Genomic DNA, 15,765 nt, shown 5'->3' with positions numbered 1-15,765 from the left:
ATCGATAAGTTCACAGAACTTTCAAGCTTCTTAACATAAACTGAAAAACTGATTAAAATATACATCTTAAAAACATCGACTAACAAGTAAACATATATTTGATAAAACATATTGCGATTGTTAAAACTAACTTCATACAACATTAAACATATATGATGCCCAAAAATTTGACTATACATTGCACATGGATGCATTCTTATTCTTATTAAGTTCGCCGTGGGCTGTGGTCGTATTAAGAGATTTATTTGCATCGACATCTTTCTCCAGTTTGATCTCCTGTTTAATGGGAATGGCAGACTGTTCTTCGTCTTCCGTCTCAGATTCGCATTTCTGTGAATAAGAAAATTATAATTATTATTAGTATTGATATCGATAACTGAAATCGAGAATTATATTAACTAATTGAAAATAATGATACATGCAGATATAGTCAATGTGATTTGATTTCGATTTTCAATTTAGTTGAGTAGCTGATCGACCCAGGGCATCTGGTTAATGACTTGAATAATATTCGAAATTTCACTTTCATCTAGATTTAATCCCAAAATCGATTCGTTTTGCGTTTGATCTGCTGAAGTTGCATCAATTGCTGCGATTACTTCGTCTTGATGGGGAAGTAAATGCTCTTGTTCCTCTGAATTATGATCTTGATGGGGAATTTCACTATCTTGAGATTCAGTGTAAACGTCGCCTTGATTGAAAATTGGATTTTCGAAAATAATATCTTGAACGGGAGGATCTGGATCCTCCAGCGGCAATCCCAGATCGGCACAGTCCAGATCCCATAAAAATGCATAATTCTGATCAATTGCATCAGGATCAATATCTAATATGCCATTGCCTAAGTCGAACAGATCAAATTCATCATTGACGGACTGATAAGAACCAACCGAGTCTTGTTCGTCGCATTCTGCAAATACATTTTCAAATGACGGCGTGCTTGGCTCTTCATAAAACTGTTATGTTAGAGTGGGGTGCGGTGTGGGGTGGGGCAGGGAGGTGAGAGGTCGTTATTTTATTCATAATTGATCACAAAGCTTGTTTGTTTTGTTTTTTTTACGAAAATACTTAGTAATGTTGTGTATTGGTTATTGTTATAGCTATGACTATATGGTAAATATATATATTGGGTTTTGTTTTGTTCTCAATTCGAAACAATCGAATAAATAAATGTAGTAAGTGTTGTATGTTGCATGTTGTATGTTGTATATGCAATTAGTATGTACACAAAAATGTAGCGAGAGACTTAATTTAAGTGCTATTAGTGATACGAATGTGTTGCTATAATTACTAGTAGTTTTTTGTTTTTGTTTTGTTTAGGCTCAGCCTGTAGTTAACGCACCTTTTGTATGTATTGGCGCTTGAGCGGCGCCACGTTAAAGTGGAGCACACAAGTGGAGTCCTCCAATATGCTGGCCACTGGCTCTTGGCAGACGACGCCGCTACGCTCCACGCCACAGGCACGATACAGCACCTGTCGCTTATCTTCGAGTATGTGCTTGCGACAATGCTTGCAACAGGGCAACGTGCGCTCCCCGCACTTAACGCCGCCCTCGGTGAAGACGCATTTGGGCTGCGTGGAGGATTTGGCTGTTAATTGGGTGTCGCGTGCACGTTTCTCCTTCATCTTCTTGTAGAGCACCGCCTCCATGCCCTGACGGCAATGATAGCCATTCAGCGCCTTGAGCTGCTCATACAATTTACGCTCGTGCGGCGTCTCTTTGAGCTGATCATGAATGCTACCTGCAATTGCAAGTGAATATTAAACAGTTGCTCCAAAATCTGTGTATAAACTCATTCATCATCATTTACAATAGGTCTCGCGTTCGCGGCGTATGTCCTGCAAATAGTTGCGACGACGTTGCCTCATCTCCTGTTGCAAATGTGTAATCTGCTCGCGATACAAATCCTGCAGCTTGATCAGCTTCATTTCGGACAGATGTACTGCCTCCGCACGCGTGTAGACGCCAGCATGTCTACAAATATAAATTGAATTACATTTTTGTCTACATAAATCAATCAAAATTCAAGTTTACTTAAGCGGATCATCTTCCTCGGAGTCGACGCTTTCGTAGTCGGATTCATAGAACTCCACATCCTTGGCGGTATTCCTCAGACAAGGTGGATCCTCATCATTGCTGGAACTGTCCGAAGCATAATCCAAAATGCGACGACGCTTGCGTACACTGGCCACCACCTGACCAATTGAATTCGTATGATCCTGATTGACTGTAAAAGGAATAATGATAAAAAGTCAACTTTGGTGGAGAAATAAAATAAAATTAAATTAAATTAAAAAATATATATAAATATATTTATTTATACGCCCATTCTACCTGTATATACTTACATATGCATTTTCTCTCTAGAATCATAAATAATAAATTTCTTTACCAAACATTTCCACAATATTCCCCAAAAACAACATTTACAGGGTGTACCTTTCCCACAGGGTACACAAAATTCATCTTACCAAATGGCATCACATGCGGTGAAACGACGTCAATTTCATCATCATCCGGTTCGGGTCTGGGCACCTCCTGTTTGATATCCTCTACATTGACATGATGCGACAGATTATTTAGTAAAATCTCATTAGTTTCGATCCTACTGCGAAGTCGTCCGACAGATAAATGTGTTTTTTGAAGTTGCGTTTGGCGATTGTGCTCGAAGCACAGGGTGGTCATGATTTGTTCCTTTTTGGTATCCAGTTTGGGCACTGCATTCCCGCACTTCCGGCCATTGGGATAGACATGGGTGCACTGGCGATAATTGGCGCGCGGATCGCGCAGAATGTGTCGAATACAATACTCGTAGCCATCGATGCGCATTAGGCTGCACGGGTATGTTGGATTGCTGCAATACTTAATCTTGGCCAGCTCGCTGTGGATTTGATCGCGGAGCTTTTGCTCTTTTTCCGGTGTGCAGGCTGTTCCGGTGAACCGTGCGCATTGCCGCAATTGGTTCGGTGAAAAACTTGCCATTATTTTTTATGTTTCTCTCTGCTTTTGTGCAGAATTTTCAACGACGCGACTGAAAATGCTTGGCTATCTTTAGAGATGTGCCATTTAGAACTATCGAATGTAATATCGATAGTTTATTTCATCATACACAGAAATCTGATAACTTTTTAAAATTTATTAAAATTAGTTTATATTTCTGTAATATGCCATACATGCAATATAAATTTCTATGAGATTAATTTTAGTATAATATTCCCTTTGATTTAATCACTTGTTTAATCTCGGAATGTTTACAGTTGGAAATATTTGTAGTTAATTTGAAGTGCATGTTCGTATGTAAAATAAATATTCGCTTAGAATGTATAAATCATACAAGTATATAAAGTTATTTTAATTAAAGTACAGAAACGACAATATTTCATTTATAGTGCATTGTTATCACTATTAGCATTATCATTAGTTAATTCAAAATGGGAACCAGTCCGATGCGGAACGAACTAGCTATCGAATTTCTTTAGTAAACAAACCGATTGTTTTATTGAGCATCGTAAACAGCCAAATGATGAACGAGGGAAAACTGAAGCAGAAATGTGGGTTATTTGAATAGTAATTGTAAACATTTAATTATTTGAGCAAATGCGAAATCAGATGAGATGTACGAAGACAGCGATTCGATAGCCGACAATGAGACCGAGGAGCACTTGGTGGAGAACCAAAATTCAATACCACCCCAACAATCAACTGACAAGCGTCGCAGCTATGTTTGGAGCTATTTTAGCACGGTGCCCGAACACTCCGATGTCTACAGATGTAAAGTGTGCAGCGAAACCTTTGGCAGCAAGACAACCATTCTGGGCAGGCACCTACAAACAGCACACGGCATCACGGATTTGGTAATACCGTTCTCATTGGCTATATATAGATTAATTAAAGTATTCTTTTCCAGCCACATCCGGATGATGCTGTGAAAAAGGGTCGTCCAAATCGCAGTTTTGTGTGGAACTTTTGCACCAAGCTCGATGAGAAGCGTGCCCTGTGTCATATATGTAAAAAAGTCTTGTATTTTGGTGGCGGCAACACGTCCAACATAACGAAGCATTTGCGACGCATGCACGCCGAGAAATTGGAGGAGGTGGTGGGTAAAGTGAAGCTATCTATGCTCAACTCATTTAAATCTCGAATGCATTGCAGGCCAAGCAACTGCCACGTGTCGGTCGCTGGGGAAGCGAAGCGCCATTCTTCAAGAAGGAGCGCAAGAGTTCGAGTTATGTGTGGAATTATTGTGAGAAGTTGACCAAAAACACGGTGCTCTGCAAACTCTGCAATCGACGGATGCGTTTCCATGGCACAGCCAATGTCATAACACATCTGCAGCGCAGGCATGACATTATGGATGAGACGACACCGGTGAAAATTGGTACACCGGAAAAGGTGCTGGAGGCGGCCACGTCCAGCACAACGGAGAATCCAACGCCGCGCTCCAGCCGCCGCAACAGTAGCGTTAGCGGCAGTCTCGTCTGGCGTTACATCACCCGAATCTCGGATGATACGGTGCGTTGTCGCGTCTGCCTGAAGAATCTATCGTATCAGGGCACGAGCAATCTGCAGCGACATCTGCATCGCATGCATAATATCGTGTGGAACGGCAGGGAGACGGCGAGTGTGCCCCCCAAGTCGGAGCCACATCAGGCGGATTCGAATACATTCTTTGACTTCTGCGAGGCGACCAGTGACGTAGCCATGTGGAAGTGCCAGATGTGCGAGGAGCACTTCGAGCACAACGACAGCATAGAGGATGCAATAAGCAAGCACATGATCCGGATACATGGCGCTGCGATTCGGGGTGATGTATGTCCTCATCTCCTTTTATTATATTTTACAATCTTTATTTAGGAATTAATAAAACTCAATTGTTTTAGGACTTTTCTGCAGCTGAGGATGAGTTGCATGACGATCTGGGGGCGCTTTATACGGAAGTTGTTGATGATGACGATGCCAATACAACAGCGGAGCATGTTACACAACAGGAGCAGGAGGACGATGTTGTCAACGATGATGTGCTCTATAATGATATCATCGAAATCGAGGAGGAGCTAAACAATAATGCCGAAGAGGATGGCGAACAATATATTGAAAGTGGCAGCTTTGCCAATTCGCTGTCTGTGCAATCCGGGGATAATGTGGTGTCCGATTATAGTAATGATAGCACCGATGCCCAATTGGTGACGACCACCATTCAGGCGGATGATACGCCCGTGATGCGTGAGCTGAAGGAGAATCTGTTGCGGCAGCAGGCTATGTATTTCAGTGAGAAAGCCAGTTTCTATCGCATGCAAAAGTTTCTTGTGGCGCAACAGGTGCGCAAGGAGCGACTGGAAATTGAGAAACTGAAAGCTGCTCAGGAGCCAAGAGAAAATCCTAGTGTCAGCTAGTGTCTGTTTCTGTTTTCTTTTTGTGTTAAGCTTAATTGTGTAATTGTAAGTTGCATGCAAGTGTTTATAATTATTGTTTAATCATTAAAATAACAAAATGAATTAATTAATTTTAGTTGTTCTCCACAACGTTCATGTCAAGTAGAAGTTTCTTCGTCTGCAGATCGATGAGTCGCCGCTTGGCTCTTGCCAATTCGGCCATCTCATTGTAATATATTGTCTCCGCTTTCAGTTTCTCATCCAATTGTGTTGTAGTCGTGTCCCCTATGGAATTGGTGTCCATCGCATGCTCCAATGAATGCGACAAATTCGCTGGATCCTCATCACAATTGCGGGTGACCATCATGTCCGAATTGTCTACGACATACTCGTAAAAGGGACCCTGCATTGAATCCGAGGTGAACTTTAATCAAAATGCATAAGCTGTAAAGATCGAGATGTGTTTTCTATCTAATGCTCACCTCATCCTCCATGTGATCGGTGACCTTTTCAATGATGCTGTCAACGTCGTCAAATTCCACCTTTTCCAACGGATCCACCTGCCTGCGATCCTCACTCTGTAGCAACTCCTTCTTGGGTGATATTAAACTGTGCTGTGAATAGCTTAGGTTCTTCGAGAGATTATGGTGGCGCCGGATAATGTGTCTCATCAGATTGGACGAGGAGTGCTTGGACGATAATGTTTTGCTGCAATGCTTACACTTCGCCATGAACTCGGAGATGCGCACAAAATGTGCCCACAGCTTATTGTTTTTGCCAATCACCTTGTTTCGCTCCGTGTGATGATGTTGTTGCTCCGTTTGCCGTACTTGGTGCTGGTTGTCAATGATGGCGCGGACCGCAGTTTTCGTTTCTCGCTCACCCATGTTCGCCTCGAAGTGAACATCTGCCTCGGGCTCGGGAGCGTTCAGCTCTTCGCGCAGTTCGGCAAGCATTTTACCCTCCTCACCGGCGAATATCGCACGAGCGAGTAACTTGTGATTCCGGATTAAGTGGCGCGTCAAATTAGATGAGGTGTGTTTCGAGGAGAGCGTCTTGTCGCAGTGCTTGCACTGCACTATGTATTCAGTGAGCCGGTGGAAATGTGTCAGCGCTTTGGCGTTGCGGCCAACCATGTTTACATTTGTTATTGTTTTGATATTGAACTGTTATTTGTGTACGCGCAAAAAAAATCCACGAATTACTCGGCTCCGAGTTGGCTTGGGTCAAGTTTTCTAGTTCATGTACAGTAGGGAGTCATCAATATTATCGACATATCGATTATTTTGAAACATCGTACAAATATCGCATTGTGTATGTAGAGCATTAACTATTTATATACGTATGGAATATTATAAACTTGCTAATTGCTTGCCAATTATTACAAAATTTATACTCAACATTACAAAATTAAATATTTTTTAGTCAGAAATGCATTGACATTGGCAGATAGCAATATAATTTCTAGTTCGTGTGGCGAGAGTTGTGCCGATAACATAGATATACTTTCGATTTCAATGTATCTTATGTAATTAAATCAGGTGGACAGTAATCCAAAGGCCAAAGCAACCCTGCAAAAGTGCTGCCCATCGCTGTCAAATGGTAACCTAAAAACTTTTGACACGAGGTTGTGCGTGTCTTTTCCTTTCTTTCTCGCTTTTTACTCGAACATGGGTGAGTCGTCGGCTAGTGCAAAATGTGTTAAAATATCAAGAAAATCAAATGTGAAATGCATAAAAATAACATAAAAGGGTGCCCTATCCATGCCTGCTAACAATGCAAATGCAGCATAAATGAGATATATGAAATTTGGCTAAATATTTGTGCAAAAAAGGCAACGGCACCGCATGCTGTGCAATTTTCTTGATATATTTTTGACTACGAATTTGGAGTTTTGATATTTATGTTGTGTGTGTTTTTGCTATGTTTTTAAGGTATTAGCCGTGATAGTTCACATAAGCGTCGCGCCACTGGTGGCAAGCGCAAGTCGCTTCGCAAGAAGCGCAAGTTCGAGTTGGGTCGTCCCGCTGCCAACACCAAGGTGAGTTTTGACCTGCTCCCTCACCATTTGTTGTGCTTTTTATTAAAATAAAATAAAATGATGTTAACGCGTGTCAACTGTAAGCGCACTCGACTTGCTCGTTTGCACACACCTTTGATGATCAAAAAGCATTATGTTCGGACTACTGATTATATTAAAAAAAAAAACTAATTTCGTATAATTTTATCATATTGTGTGTATCGCGCTAACTGTCTGGCAACTCTGTGCTTACAGCTTGGAGGTGCACGCGTTCACTCTGTACGCACCCGAGGTGGCAACACCAAATTGCGCGCTCTGCGCCTGGAAACCGGCAATTTTGCATGGGCTTCAGAGGGTGTTGCACGCAAAACGCGTATCGCCGATGTTGTCTATAATGCCTCCAATAACGAGTTGGTGCGCACCAAGACGCTGGTGAAGAACAGCATCGTGGTCATTGATGCGACGCCATTCCGTCAGTGGTACGAGGCGCATTATGTGCTGCCGCTGGGACGCAAACGTAATCCGAAGCACGCCCAGAAGGAGGATGAGAACGATGTGCTGACCAAGAAGCGCAGCGAGAAGGTCATGAAGAAGTATCTCGAGCGCCAAAAGTTCGGCAAGGTCGAGCAGGCCTTGGAGGATCAGTTCACTTCCGGTCGCATCTTGGGTATGTTTTCAATCCAAATTTATTCTTATTTTATTTTTCGCTGATGTAAAAACTTTAGCGATCCAACTAATTAATTGCGTCAAACTTGTTTTAAGTGCGATGTAAGCCAGTTGGGCGTGAATTTGGCTTGTCATAGTTACTCTGAGATCCCTCCTGCTTAGTGAATGATTTAATTAATTTTGATTATTATTATTTACTAATATTTACCATATTTTCTACTCTCCGTACAGCTTGCATTTCATCCCGCCCTGGTCAATGCGGTCGCTCCGATGGCTACATTCTGGAGGGCAAGGAATTGGAATTCTACCTTAAGAAGATCAAGTCTAAGAAATAAACTAGATAAGACATCCTGCTGCGAACCAACAAACAACTGATTTGCAGAAAAAAAAACAAAACAAATAAAACGGCTTGGTTTTTTATAAGAAGAAACATTACACATTTTACTTCAGTCGTTTTGTGTGTGTTTGTGTTGTGTGCGTGTCGTCCTGCAAATAACTATGTTAAATAGTTAATGATGGATCTTTAATTGGTATTAAAGTGGAATTCATAAATTGATTTAAATTAATTGAATAATTGGTTCTTATCAATGGGCTTTTAAGCCATTGCATTTTATAGCATTAGTTGGCTATGTGTTTTGGTCTAGATATTTTATATATCAACAGTTGGGATGTTTTTAATGCTTTAGAGCTTTTCTTGTCTTTCAACTTTAATATTCTTAACTGGCTTGATTAATATATAGTAATTAACAAAACTATAGCATTTATGTAAATACATAAATGTGTTATTTTATGCTAATGTTTTTCTAATTCTTTAATATTCTCCAAATTAACTTTGTTAATTGGGAACAATGATATGAAAATATTCATTGAGCGAGGGAAACTTGATTTTGAAAAAGGCTTTCTTCAACAAAGGAAACTCAATTTATAAGATACTGCAAATTAAAGAAAGAAGCAAACATTTTGAAACTTGACAATATGTTTAATCGCATATAATCAGATTTATCTACATATCTCATACATATGTATGTATTCTAAGTATGTATAAAGCACATCTATTAATTATTTCTGACTTCAACGATAATATTCTTAACTTTTGTTCAAAAGTTGTTTTTTATTTAATTCGATTAGTAATACCAGTTTAGTAACTATAGAATTTATTTTTACAGAACGGTTATTTTATGCATATGTTTTTTCCGCTTGTTATACAACCTCAAAATTAACTTTGTTAATTGGAATCACTGATATGAGAGCGTAACAAACCTGATAGTTTGATAAAATTAGATGAAATTACAAAAGCCTGAAATGTTTCTTTAAAAAAAAGTAAACTCAATTCAGAAATTAAAGAAAGTATCTATGGATATGGCACAGCAATATATTATTTCTGATTTCTAATATACTCAAGCCATAGAAGATCTTTCGATCAAGTAGCAAATAAAATCAACAGCGAAAAGGAATGAATATGCTTAAATGAAAAATATATTTAAGTATGTATATATATGATGTATATGCACTATATTTTCACTTGTATCTATGCAATGTTGTTGACTTCGTATGGTACAAAATATATGTATGTATATGTGTGTATGTATCCGTAATTAGTTACAGTAGTTTATAGTTTAAATATCATTCGTATTGGTTGGTTGGCTACTATTATATCATAACACAAACGGAGCGAGCTATATGTAATGCCGTGTTTAGTTTAGCACACAGCAGCAAATTCTTAGCGATTGATTTGTACTGCCAGTTACCAATTTTGATTTGCGGGAGACCGAAAAAAATAACAAAGAATTTTTAAAAAGAAATTTCCTAAATAGTGTAGAGCTGGAGCTGCTTGGAGGACGGTGCTCAGTGCTCGAACAGCACCGTCATGAGGCCCATTAGGGCGATGCCAAAGATGAGCGCCAGCAGCTGTTTGACAGACTCCTTGCGATCCTCCTCCTTCAAGAGATCGGGTAATACTGTGACCAAGGAAATGTGCAGGAAACCGCCAGCGGTAAATGGCATAATCCACGATGTGCGCGCCTCTGCAAAAGGAAGAAGATAAGAATGGAATTCAACATTACAGCCTGTTGTCACACTTTGCTTACCCATTGCTGAGGTGACGCCGGAACCACCAATGGCTACCAGAGCGCCCAAGAGACCAGCACCAGCGGTCAGCAGTTGGGCACGCGCTGCATCCCAACGACTGAAGCCGGATCGCAGCAATATGGCAAAATCGCCCACTTCATGTGGAATCTCATGCACTACACAAATTAAGAAATCAATTAGAGATGCTAACTCGCTGATCCTGAATCTGCAGATACTCACGCAATATGGCAAAGGTGGCCAAGACGCCATGCCTGAAGGAAACGAGAAAGGAGCCAGCGACGGCCAGGCCATGTGTAAAATTATCTATGGAATTGGCCAACAGATTCAAATAGCCAGCCACTTTTTTCGTCGGTTCCTTTTTGGTCTGTGCCTTTGTTTCGCGTTCGCGCAAAAAGCACACCTGATCCACATCCTCAATGTCGCAGGCACCACCACAGCTATCCGCTGTGTGTCCCTCGGGCAGCTTGCCGCCATGACGACGCAACAGACAGTTGGCTATTTCCACGCACTTGGGCTGCGGATTCTCCTCATCGGCACTGGTATAGCCTGAAAATATTTTCTCCACAATGGTGAAGCTAAGCAAACCGCCCAGCACCCACAGGCCAGAACCAAACGATGGATGACTATCGGCCTCTGTAAAACGAGTGGTAGTTTTATATATGTTTATTATCTAGAAAAAATCCCACTCGATGGATTACTCACTCTGATTATCGCCCTCCCAGGCCTCGGGGAGTAAATGAAAAAATACATCCCCCAACAGGCCGCCGACGGCAAAACTGAGCATTAGTCGCAAAAACTTGGACTCAGCGGCTGCAAGAAAGAGACAATTATTATATATATATACTAATAATATTTATACTTACGATCTTTATAGCCCTCCTTAGCCATCTTATCGACTGTGGGTATTATGAAGAGCGGAAAGATGCCGCTAAGCCCAATTACAATCGAGCCGAGCAGCGAGAATATCCAAGGCGTGTACTCCATGCTCTTGATATATTCGGGCACATACTGATTGACCACACTCGAGTAGATCAACCCAAAGTGCTCGTCGAAGAAATTTCTGCTGACATTCATCTTGTATTGTGAGTGAGTTTGTCGGCTTCTTCGTCCACTTGCTGATCGTGGTTTATCTCTTCTCCTAACTAAGGGTAATATATGCTAACTATCTTTGGTATTTCGGGCTTTTTGGCTCAGTCAGTGCCTTGGCATGTCCTCCTCCAACTGCAACGCTTGAGCCAATTTAATATGTCTTGTGACTTAACTGTGAATTATAAGAAATTATATAAACATTTTTTTCCAATTTTGTTAATCTTCAGTGAAGTTTTCATGTACTATTTTGATAGTCAACATGCGTCAAAAGTTTGAAGTCGATCAACAACAAATTTCTCCGGCCAGTCGCCCTAGCAACTGTCCATTATATTTGTGATATAATTGAATCGCGTTTGATGTATAAATCCCCGTCCCCCTCTAGAAAACAGACAATGGACGGCGTCAAAGCGGGTACAACAGCCGATAGAGAATCAGCGGTTGACACCGCCAGCACCACCACATCGATAAGCAGACCCAGTGTAAAACTCAAGTATCGACGACTTAAAATTGACTAGATAGCTGTCTAAAAAGTGACAGGTTCCACTAAGCCACAGCCTAAAGATTTTTTGCGAAAAGCTTTGGATGGGGCTTCTGGCATGATAACGATCTATAGATCTATAGATGGCACCTGCTGTTACAATGAATGCACTTAAAGTCTTTTATATGACAATTGTTTTCATCGTAATCGATAATCAGAAAAAACAGAATAGTGAACTCGTCTCTTTTTAAATATTATACGCCTTGCTTTTTAAAAAATTTTTCTTCATTTCGAATTTACGCAATTTTTATTATGCACTTTATTATTTGTATGACTAAAATTTACTCTTAATTTCCATTTCATTTATTATTGCATTACAACTATTGGCAGCAGCGTTCTGATAAGTGTGACTAGCTTTTTTTCCAATTTTTGAATTACTATATAAATTTATGCTTTCTGATAATGACTCAAATATAAATTTATTCCTCACTTTCATATTATTTATAATTGTATTACAACTGTTGGCAGCATCGTTCTGATAAGTATGACTAGCTTTTTTCCATGTATAACTCAAATAGCTACGATTTCTACAATTAAAAGCAATATTTTTTGTAATCAATATTTCGTAATTTGTAAATTTATTGAAGTCCAATATACAAAATGATAGCACATTTTTGTTGATATAGTGTACATATCTATCCATATATTATTTCTTTTCTTCTTAAAAATGACAACACTAAAATTGCCCTTGAATTGCGTTTATCAAGTATTTTCTAATTACAACTGTAAATATGAGTACATAGTAAATCTGATGGCTTTTAGACTTTAAGTAACACTAAGCACTTAAAGCCGAAAAATATATGCGATAACGTGCTCAGCATAAATTAGAATAGATAATTGCAACAGTTTATCAATACATGTGCACGGTATGAATGTTCACATAAACCGAGGGCAATCGATGGATTTTGAAATGCGATGCCCCAATGGTGAAACAAAAAAAAAACAAAAACAAGCGTGTTCCACACTCAAGGAAAACGAGCTGGCAGCAAGCGAAGCAAACCAACCAACCAAAAGCCAACCAAAGCTAAAATTAGCACAAATCTATAAAACTCAGTCAACATACTCGAAATGATAATCGAAATCGAATATTAAAGCGCACTTTTTTTTCTAAGCCGATCTGGCAACACTTTTCGCATCGAAATCCGTTCTCGCTGGCAGACAGCAGGCAACTGAAACGATGGCAAAAAAAAAGTGTTTGAAGTGGTTTTTTTTCTTGCTTAAATCCCGAATAACGAATAAAACACTTCTGATTCCATTGTGACACATTGTGAATTTTCAACAATCAGATGGTGATGCAGCTTAAATTGTACAGCTCTTTTTTTTACGCTATTTCCAGATAAGATACACACAAACACACACACACACACACTTGTATATGGCAATTATGAGTGTGTTCGTTGATATTGCGACTTATGAGCGGCTTTCAGCCAAATCCTTTAGCGGGGGGGTCATTTTAAAGCCGTGTGTCAACTGTTGATAAACAGCGAGAAACGTGACCAACTGACTCGCCCAGTCCGCCATGATTGATAACTCCGCTGGTAGAGAATATCACGTATACGTTGACCAATTCCCAAATTGGCATAGTAAATGCGTCTTCACACACACCCACAACAAAGCAAGAAAGTAGAAACTGTTCTGGTTTTTTTTTAATCTCTTTTTTTTCTTATCTTATAACAAATCAAAAACAGTTTCAAAAGTTGCTCTGATTGATTGTGATTGCTAAGCTAATCAGTGCAGACGCGCCTTGTTTGTTTGTTAGTAAATAAATAATAAATAGAAAGTAAAATAAATGCACTGCTTTCAAATAGACAAAAAAAATGTATATCAGCTGTGCTTCGCTTATCAATAAGAGCAATAGTCAAATTTGCTCAATTCTGGATGAATTTGTCATTTCGAGATACAATTCATACGAAATTCCGTTACGATCACAAAGAAAAGTGAAGAAACTGTTGTAAATTTATTTTGTAAGAAGTATTTTCAGTTTGTGATGAAATCTTTTTAGATTATCCACTTAAAAAATTTGTAATAGTTGCAATTTATGTAATAGTATATATTAATTTGTGTCTAAGTTTTAAAGTTTAGTTATTGATATAAAAACATTTTTTTTTTTGAATATCTATACACTTGTCTAAACAAACCTGGCCCCCATAGAACAAGTTGAACTCGGCTAATACCAGTATTTTTTTTGTCTTGTATTTGATATGTTGTGTTTTTTATTCTTTGTTGTTGTTTTTCTTTCTTGTTCTTGCCTGGGGTTCTTTAACTCGAACACATAAGCGAAAAGCGTAAATCAAAAAGAAATACGCATTGTGATGGAGCAGAGAGAGAGGGGTTCACAATTCTTGATATCAGAAGAGCTGAAATATTTTATGACTGCGTTACGCACACACACACACACACACATGCATAATTACATACACACACACGCATACATACATTTGTACAATACACATTTCAATTATAGAAATTGACACTGACACATACACACACACTGACACACGTACACAAAAGATATAGTACGATTTTTGAGTGAGTTGCGAAAAATTGACAAGTGCCGGTGCTTTGAACTTGATTTGTGGCATCCGTGCACTACTTGTTGTTGCTGCTGTTGTTTATCTCCAAGTGACAAAAATACAATAGAATTCGTTGCCACTCACTTGACTTAGTTGCTGCGCTAATGCGGAAATTTATGCTCTTTACTTTACTTTTAAATAAACACACGTCTTATCGCGCCGGCCACTCGACTCGTTCTGAGGCAGACGATGCTTCGCAGCCGGCTTAAATATGCCAGGCGAATTGTTCTGAGTTGGATATTTGATATCCTATTGGCCAATCAGGTAGCATCATAAGTGTAATGGCAGAGGTCGCCAAATCTGCACGTAGACCAGAGCGGTAACTCGACTTGAACTTGAGTGAAAATTTAGGTGTGCATTTCAATTTCGAGTGAATGACCAAAAATGGTAATATTTTCTTTGAGACAAATATCTGCAAGTCTAGAGTGGTAGTTGAGTCGAGTCGATTCAAGCGGGATTCGAAAATAACAATGACGAAATGATAAGAGGGGAGCGTGTTCGACGATCAGCTGTTCAGTGAATACAAGAGAGAGAGCGAGCATGACTTATCATCAAAGAGAACGAGAGTGAAACGACGCCATCGTTCGCTCTCACTGCAAGCATGACATATGTGCATGCATACACAAACACACGCGCACACACTCATACACACGTCTAGTGCACAACAAAGGAAATTGAAAAACGTTTCGTTTTATAAACTTCTGTCTCACCGTCACCATAACGGCGCAATTACCCTTCGGCTACAACAATAAAAAAAACCCGTTTTATCATTTGTTGTTATCGCTTCGATTGTGGTCAACTGGCTATTCAAGTGGTGCTTGGATCAGAGATTCTCTCTAATAGTAACTTTAGTGCTGTTTGCAAAAATAACAAATATGGCCGATAACTACGTACGTATGTGTGTGTGTGTATGCGTATGCATTAGATGTGGGTGTAGGTTAGTTACACTTCCGCCTTACCGTCAAATTTCTTGTTGCTAGCTGCTGTTTTCTTCCTCTTCTGAATTACACATGTAAACAACAAAACAAAAGTTGTTTGACTTTTGATCACAGACGACGTTACTTTTGTTGTTGCTGCTGGGCTAGTAAAGTATGCAAAATATGCTTAATGCGCAATATCGATCAACGCCTGTTGTTTATTCACGGCCACTAATCTGCACTGAGATTCAGTAACGGAACGTTATTCGAGATGCTTACAAACTTAACGTTTATTTTGTTTCTTATTGTTTACACTTATTGTTCAATTTATTATTGGGGAGTGTGACCCAGTTGTTGAAGCTTCATCAAGTGATGACGCTGAGTCGCGAGCAGTTACAGCTGAAATGAAATAAGTTCGCGTAACAAACGCAGTCTTGTTTTTGTTTTGTGCCGTGCGAAAAAAAAACAAACATGGCTGCACAACAAAACACATGATGTAC

The 15,765-nt window shown here is 39.6% G+C and overlaps 5 protein-coding genes and 1 non-coding gene across 11 annotated transcripts; 3 read left to right on the top strand and 3 right to left on the bottom strand.

Annotated features, from left to right (window-relative positions):
• Positions 1-75: 75 nt before the first annotated feature.
• On the bottom strand, positions 76-3,076 carry LOC6569774 (KAT8 regulatory NSL complex subunit 2). Of its 2 annotated transcripts, XM_032741507.2 has the most exons (6): positions 2,474-3,027; positions 2,037-2,229; positions 1,813-1,976; positions 1,343-1,743; positions 423-956; positions 301-330 (listed from the first exon to the last, which is right to left on the bottom strand). In XM_032741507.2, exons 1-5 carry the CDS (start codon positions 2,982-2,984, stop codon positions 459-461), a joined length of 1,767 nt encoding a protein of 588 aa, XP_032597398.1. In that variant the 5' UTR covers positions 2,985-3,027; the 3' UTR covers positions 301-330; positions 423-458. The 2 variants fall into 2 exon arrangements, with proteins under 2 accessions (XP_001996110.1, XP_032597398.1); XM_001996074.2 differs by lacking the exon at positions 423-956 and having other exon boundaries at positions 76-330; positions 2,474-3,076.
• A 374-nt stretch (positions 3,077-3,450) lies between these two features.
• On the top strand, positions 3,451-5,505 carry LOC6569775. Its single transcript, XM_001996075.3, has 5 exons — positions 3,451-3,553; positions 3,612-3,856; positions 3,910-4,098; positions 4,155-4,811; positions 4,883-5,505. Exons 1-5 carry the CDS (start codon positions 3,523-3,525, stop codon positions 5,393-5,395), a joined length of 1,635 nt encoding a protein of 544 aa, XP_001996111.2. The 5' UTR covers positions 3,451-3,522; the 3' UTR covers positions 5,396-5,505.
• Positions 5,388-6,620, bottom strand: LOC6569776. Of its 2 annotated transcripts, none has more exons than XM_001996076.2 (2): positions 5,857-6,620; positions 5,388-5,798 (listed from the first exon to the last, which is right to left on the bottom strand). In XM_001996076.2, exons 1-2 carry the CDS (start codon positions 6,508-6,510, stop codon positions 5,508-5,510), a joined length of 945 nt encoding a protein of 314 aa, XP_001996112.1. In that variant the 5' UTR covers positions 6,511-6,620; the 3' UTR covers positions 5,388-5,507. The 2 variants fall into 2 exon arrangements, with proteins under 2 accessions (XP_001996112.1, XP_032597489.1); XM_032741598.1 differs by having other exon boundaries at positions 5,388-5,777.
• Positions 6,621-6,983: 363 nt separating this feature from the next.
• Positions 6,984-8,626, top strand: LOC6569777 (40S ribosomal protein S8). The gene is made up of 4 exons (XM_001996077.3): positions 6,984-7,048; positions 7,309-7,415; positions 7,650-8,061; positions 8,292-8,626. The coding sequence occupies exons 1-4, from the start codon at positions 7,045-7,047 to the stop codon at positions 8,393-8,395; spliced, it is 627 nt and encodes a 208-aa protein (XP_001996113.1). The 5' UTR covers positions 6,984-7,044; the 3' UTR covers positions 8,396-8,626.
• On the top strand, positions 8,162-8,208 carry LOC116806015. The gene has a single exon (XR_004365499.1). It is a non-coding gene; the product is annotated as a small nucleolar RNA R442 (small nucleolar RNA).
• Positions 8,627-9,545: 919 nt separating the features above from the next.
• On the bottom strand, positions 9,546-15,758 carry LOC6569778 (zinc transporter ZIP13 homolog). 4 transcript variants are annotated; one of them, XM_001996078.2, is made up of 6 exons: positions 15,308-15,758; positions 11,012-11,409; positions 10,851-10,958; positions 10,368-10,781; positions 10,148-10,303; positions 9,546-10,084 (listed from the first exon to the last, which is right to left on the bottom strand). In XM_001996078.2, exons 2-6 carry the CDS (start codon positions 11,220-11,222, stop codon positions 9,906-9,908), a joined length of 1,068 nt encoding a protein of 355 aa, XP_001996114.1. In that variant the 5' UTR covers positions 11,223-11,409; positions 15,308-15,758; the 3' UTR covers positions 9,546-9,905. The 4 variants fall into 4 exon arrangements, with proteins under 4 accessions (XP_001996114.1, XP_032597535.1, XP_032597534.1 ...); XM_032741644.1 differs by lacking the exon at positions 15,308-15,758 and adding an exon at positions 14,433-14,522; XM_032741643.1 differs by lacking the exon at positions 15,308-15,758 and adding an exon at positions 12,839-12,944.
• Between the last annotated feature and the right edge of the window lie 7 nt (positions 15,759-15,765).

This window comes from Drosophila grimshawi, unplaced genomic scaffold (assembly GCF_018153295.1).
Source record: "Drosophila grimshawi isolate 15287-2541.00 unplaced genomic scaffold, ASM1815329v1 contig_311, whole genome shotgun sequence".
NCBI classification, from domain to species: domain Eukaryota; kingdom Metazoa; phylum Arthropoda; class Insecta; order Diptera; family Drosophilidae; genus Drosophila; species Drosophila grimshawi.
The sequence above is the reverse complement of the archived record's forward strand: the minus strand, read 5'-3'. Positions and strand labels throughout refer to the sequence as shown.

What these genes read in the sequence shown, in the direction of transcription:
- LOC6569774 (XM_032741507.2), bottom strand. Translation starts at nt 2,984, where the DNA reads ATGGCAAGTTTTTCACCGAACCAATTGCGGCAATGCGCACGGTTCACC. An exon ending in ACCGCATGTGATGCCATTTG is followed by an intron (nt 2,230 to 2,473) that starts GTAAGATGAATT and finishes TTCCTTTTACAG; the next exon opens with TCAATCAGGATCATACGAAT. An exon ending in AGCGCCAATACATACAAAAG is followed by an intron (nt 957 to 1,342) that starts GTGCGTTAACTA and finishes CTAACATAACAG; the next exon opens with TTTTATGAAGAGCCAAGCAC.
- LOC6569775 (XM_001996075.3), top strand. Translation starts at nt 3,523, where the DNA reads ATGATGAACGAGGGAAAACTGAAGCAGAAAT. An exon ending in CACACGGCATCACGGATTTG is followed by an intron (nt 3,857 to 3,909) that starts GTAATACCGTTC and finishes ATTCTTTTCCAG; the next exon opens with CCACATCCGGATGATGCTGT. An exon ending in GCGCTGCGATTCGGGGTGAT is followed by an intron (nt 4,812 to 4,882) that starts GTATGTCCTCAT and finishes CAATTGTTTTAG; the next exon opens with GACTTTTCTGCAGCTGAGGA.
- LOC6569776 (XM_001996076.2), bottom strand. Translation starts at nt 6,510, where the DNA reads ATGGTTGGCCGCAACGCCAAAGCGCTGACACATTTCCACCGGCTCACT. An exon ending in CCGATCACATGGAGGATGAG is followed by an intron (nt 5,799 to 5,856) that starts GTGAGCATTAGA and finishes TTTTGATTAAAG; the next exon opens with TTCACCTCGGATTCAATGCA.
- LOC6569777 (XM_001996077.3), top strand. An exon ending in GTCCCGCTGCCAACACCAAG is followed by an intron (nt 7,416 to 7,649) that starts GTGAGTTTTGAC and finishes CTGTGCTTACAG; the next exon opens with CTTGGAGGTGCACGCGTTCA. An exon ending in CACTTCCGGTCGCATCTTGG is followed by an intron (nt 8,062 to 8,291) that starts GTATGTTTTCAA and finishes CTCTCCGTACAG; the next exon opens with CTTGCATTTCATCCCGCCCT.
- LOC6569778 (XM_001996078.2), bottom strand. Translation starts at nt 11,222, where the DNA reads ATGAATGTCAGCAGAAATTTCTTCGACGAGCACTTTGGGTTGATCTAC. An exon ending in TAAGGAGGGCTATAAAGATC is followed by an intron (nt 10,959 to 11,011) that starts GTAAGTATAAAT and finishes TCTTTCTTGCAG; the next exon opens with CCGCTGAGTCCAAGTTTTTG. An exon ending in CTGGGAGGGCGATAATCAGA is followed by an intron (nt 10,782 to 10,850) that starts GTGAGTAATCCA and finishes CTCGTTTTACAG; the next exon opens with AGGCCGATAGTCATCCATCG.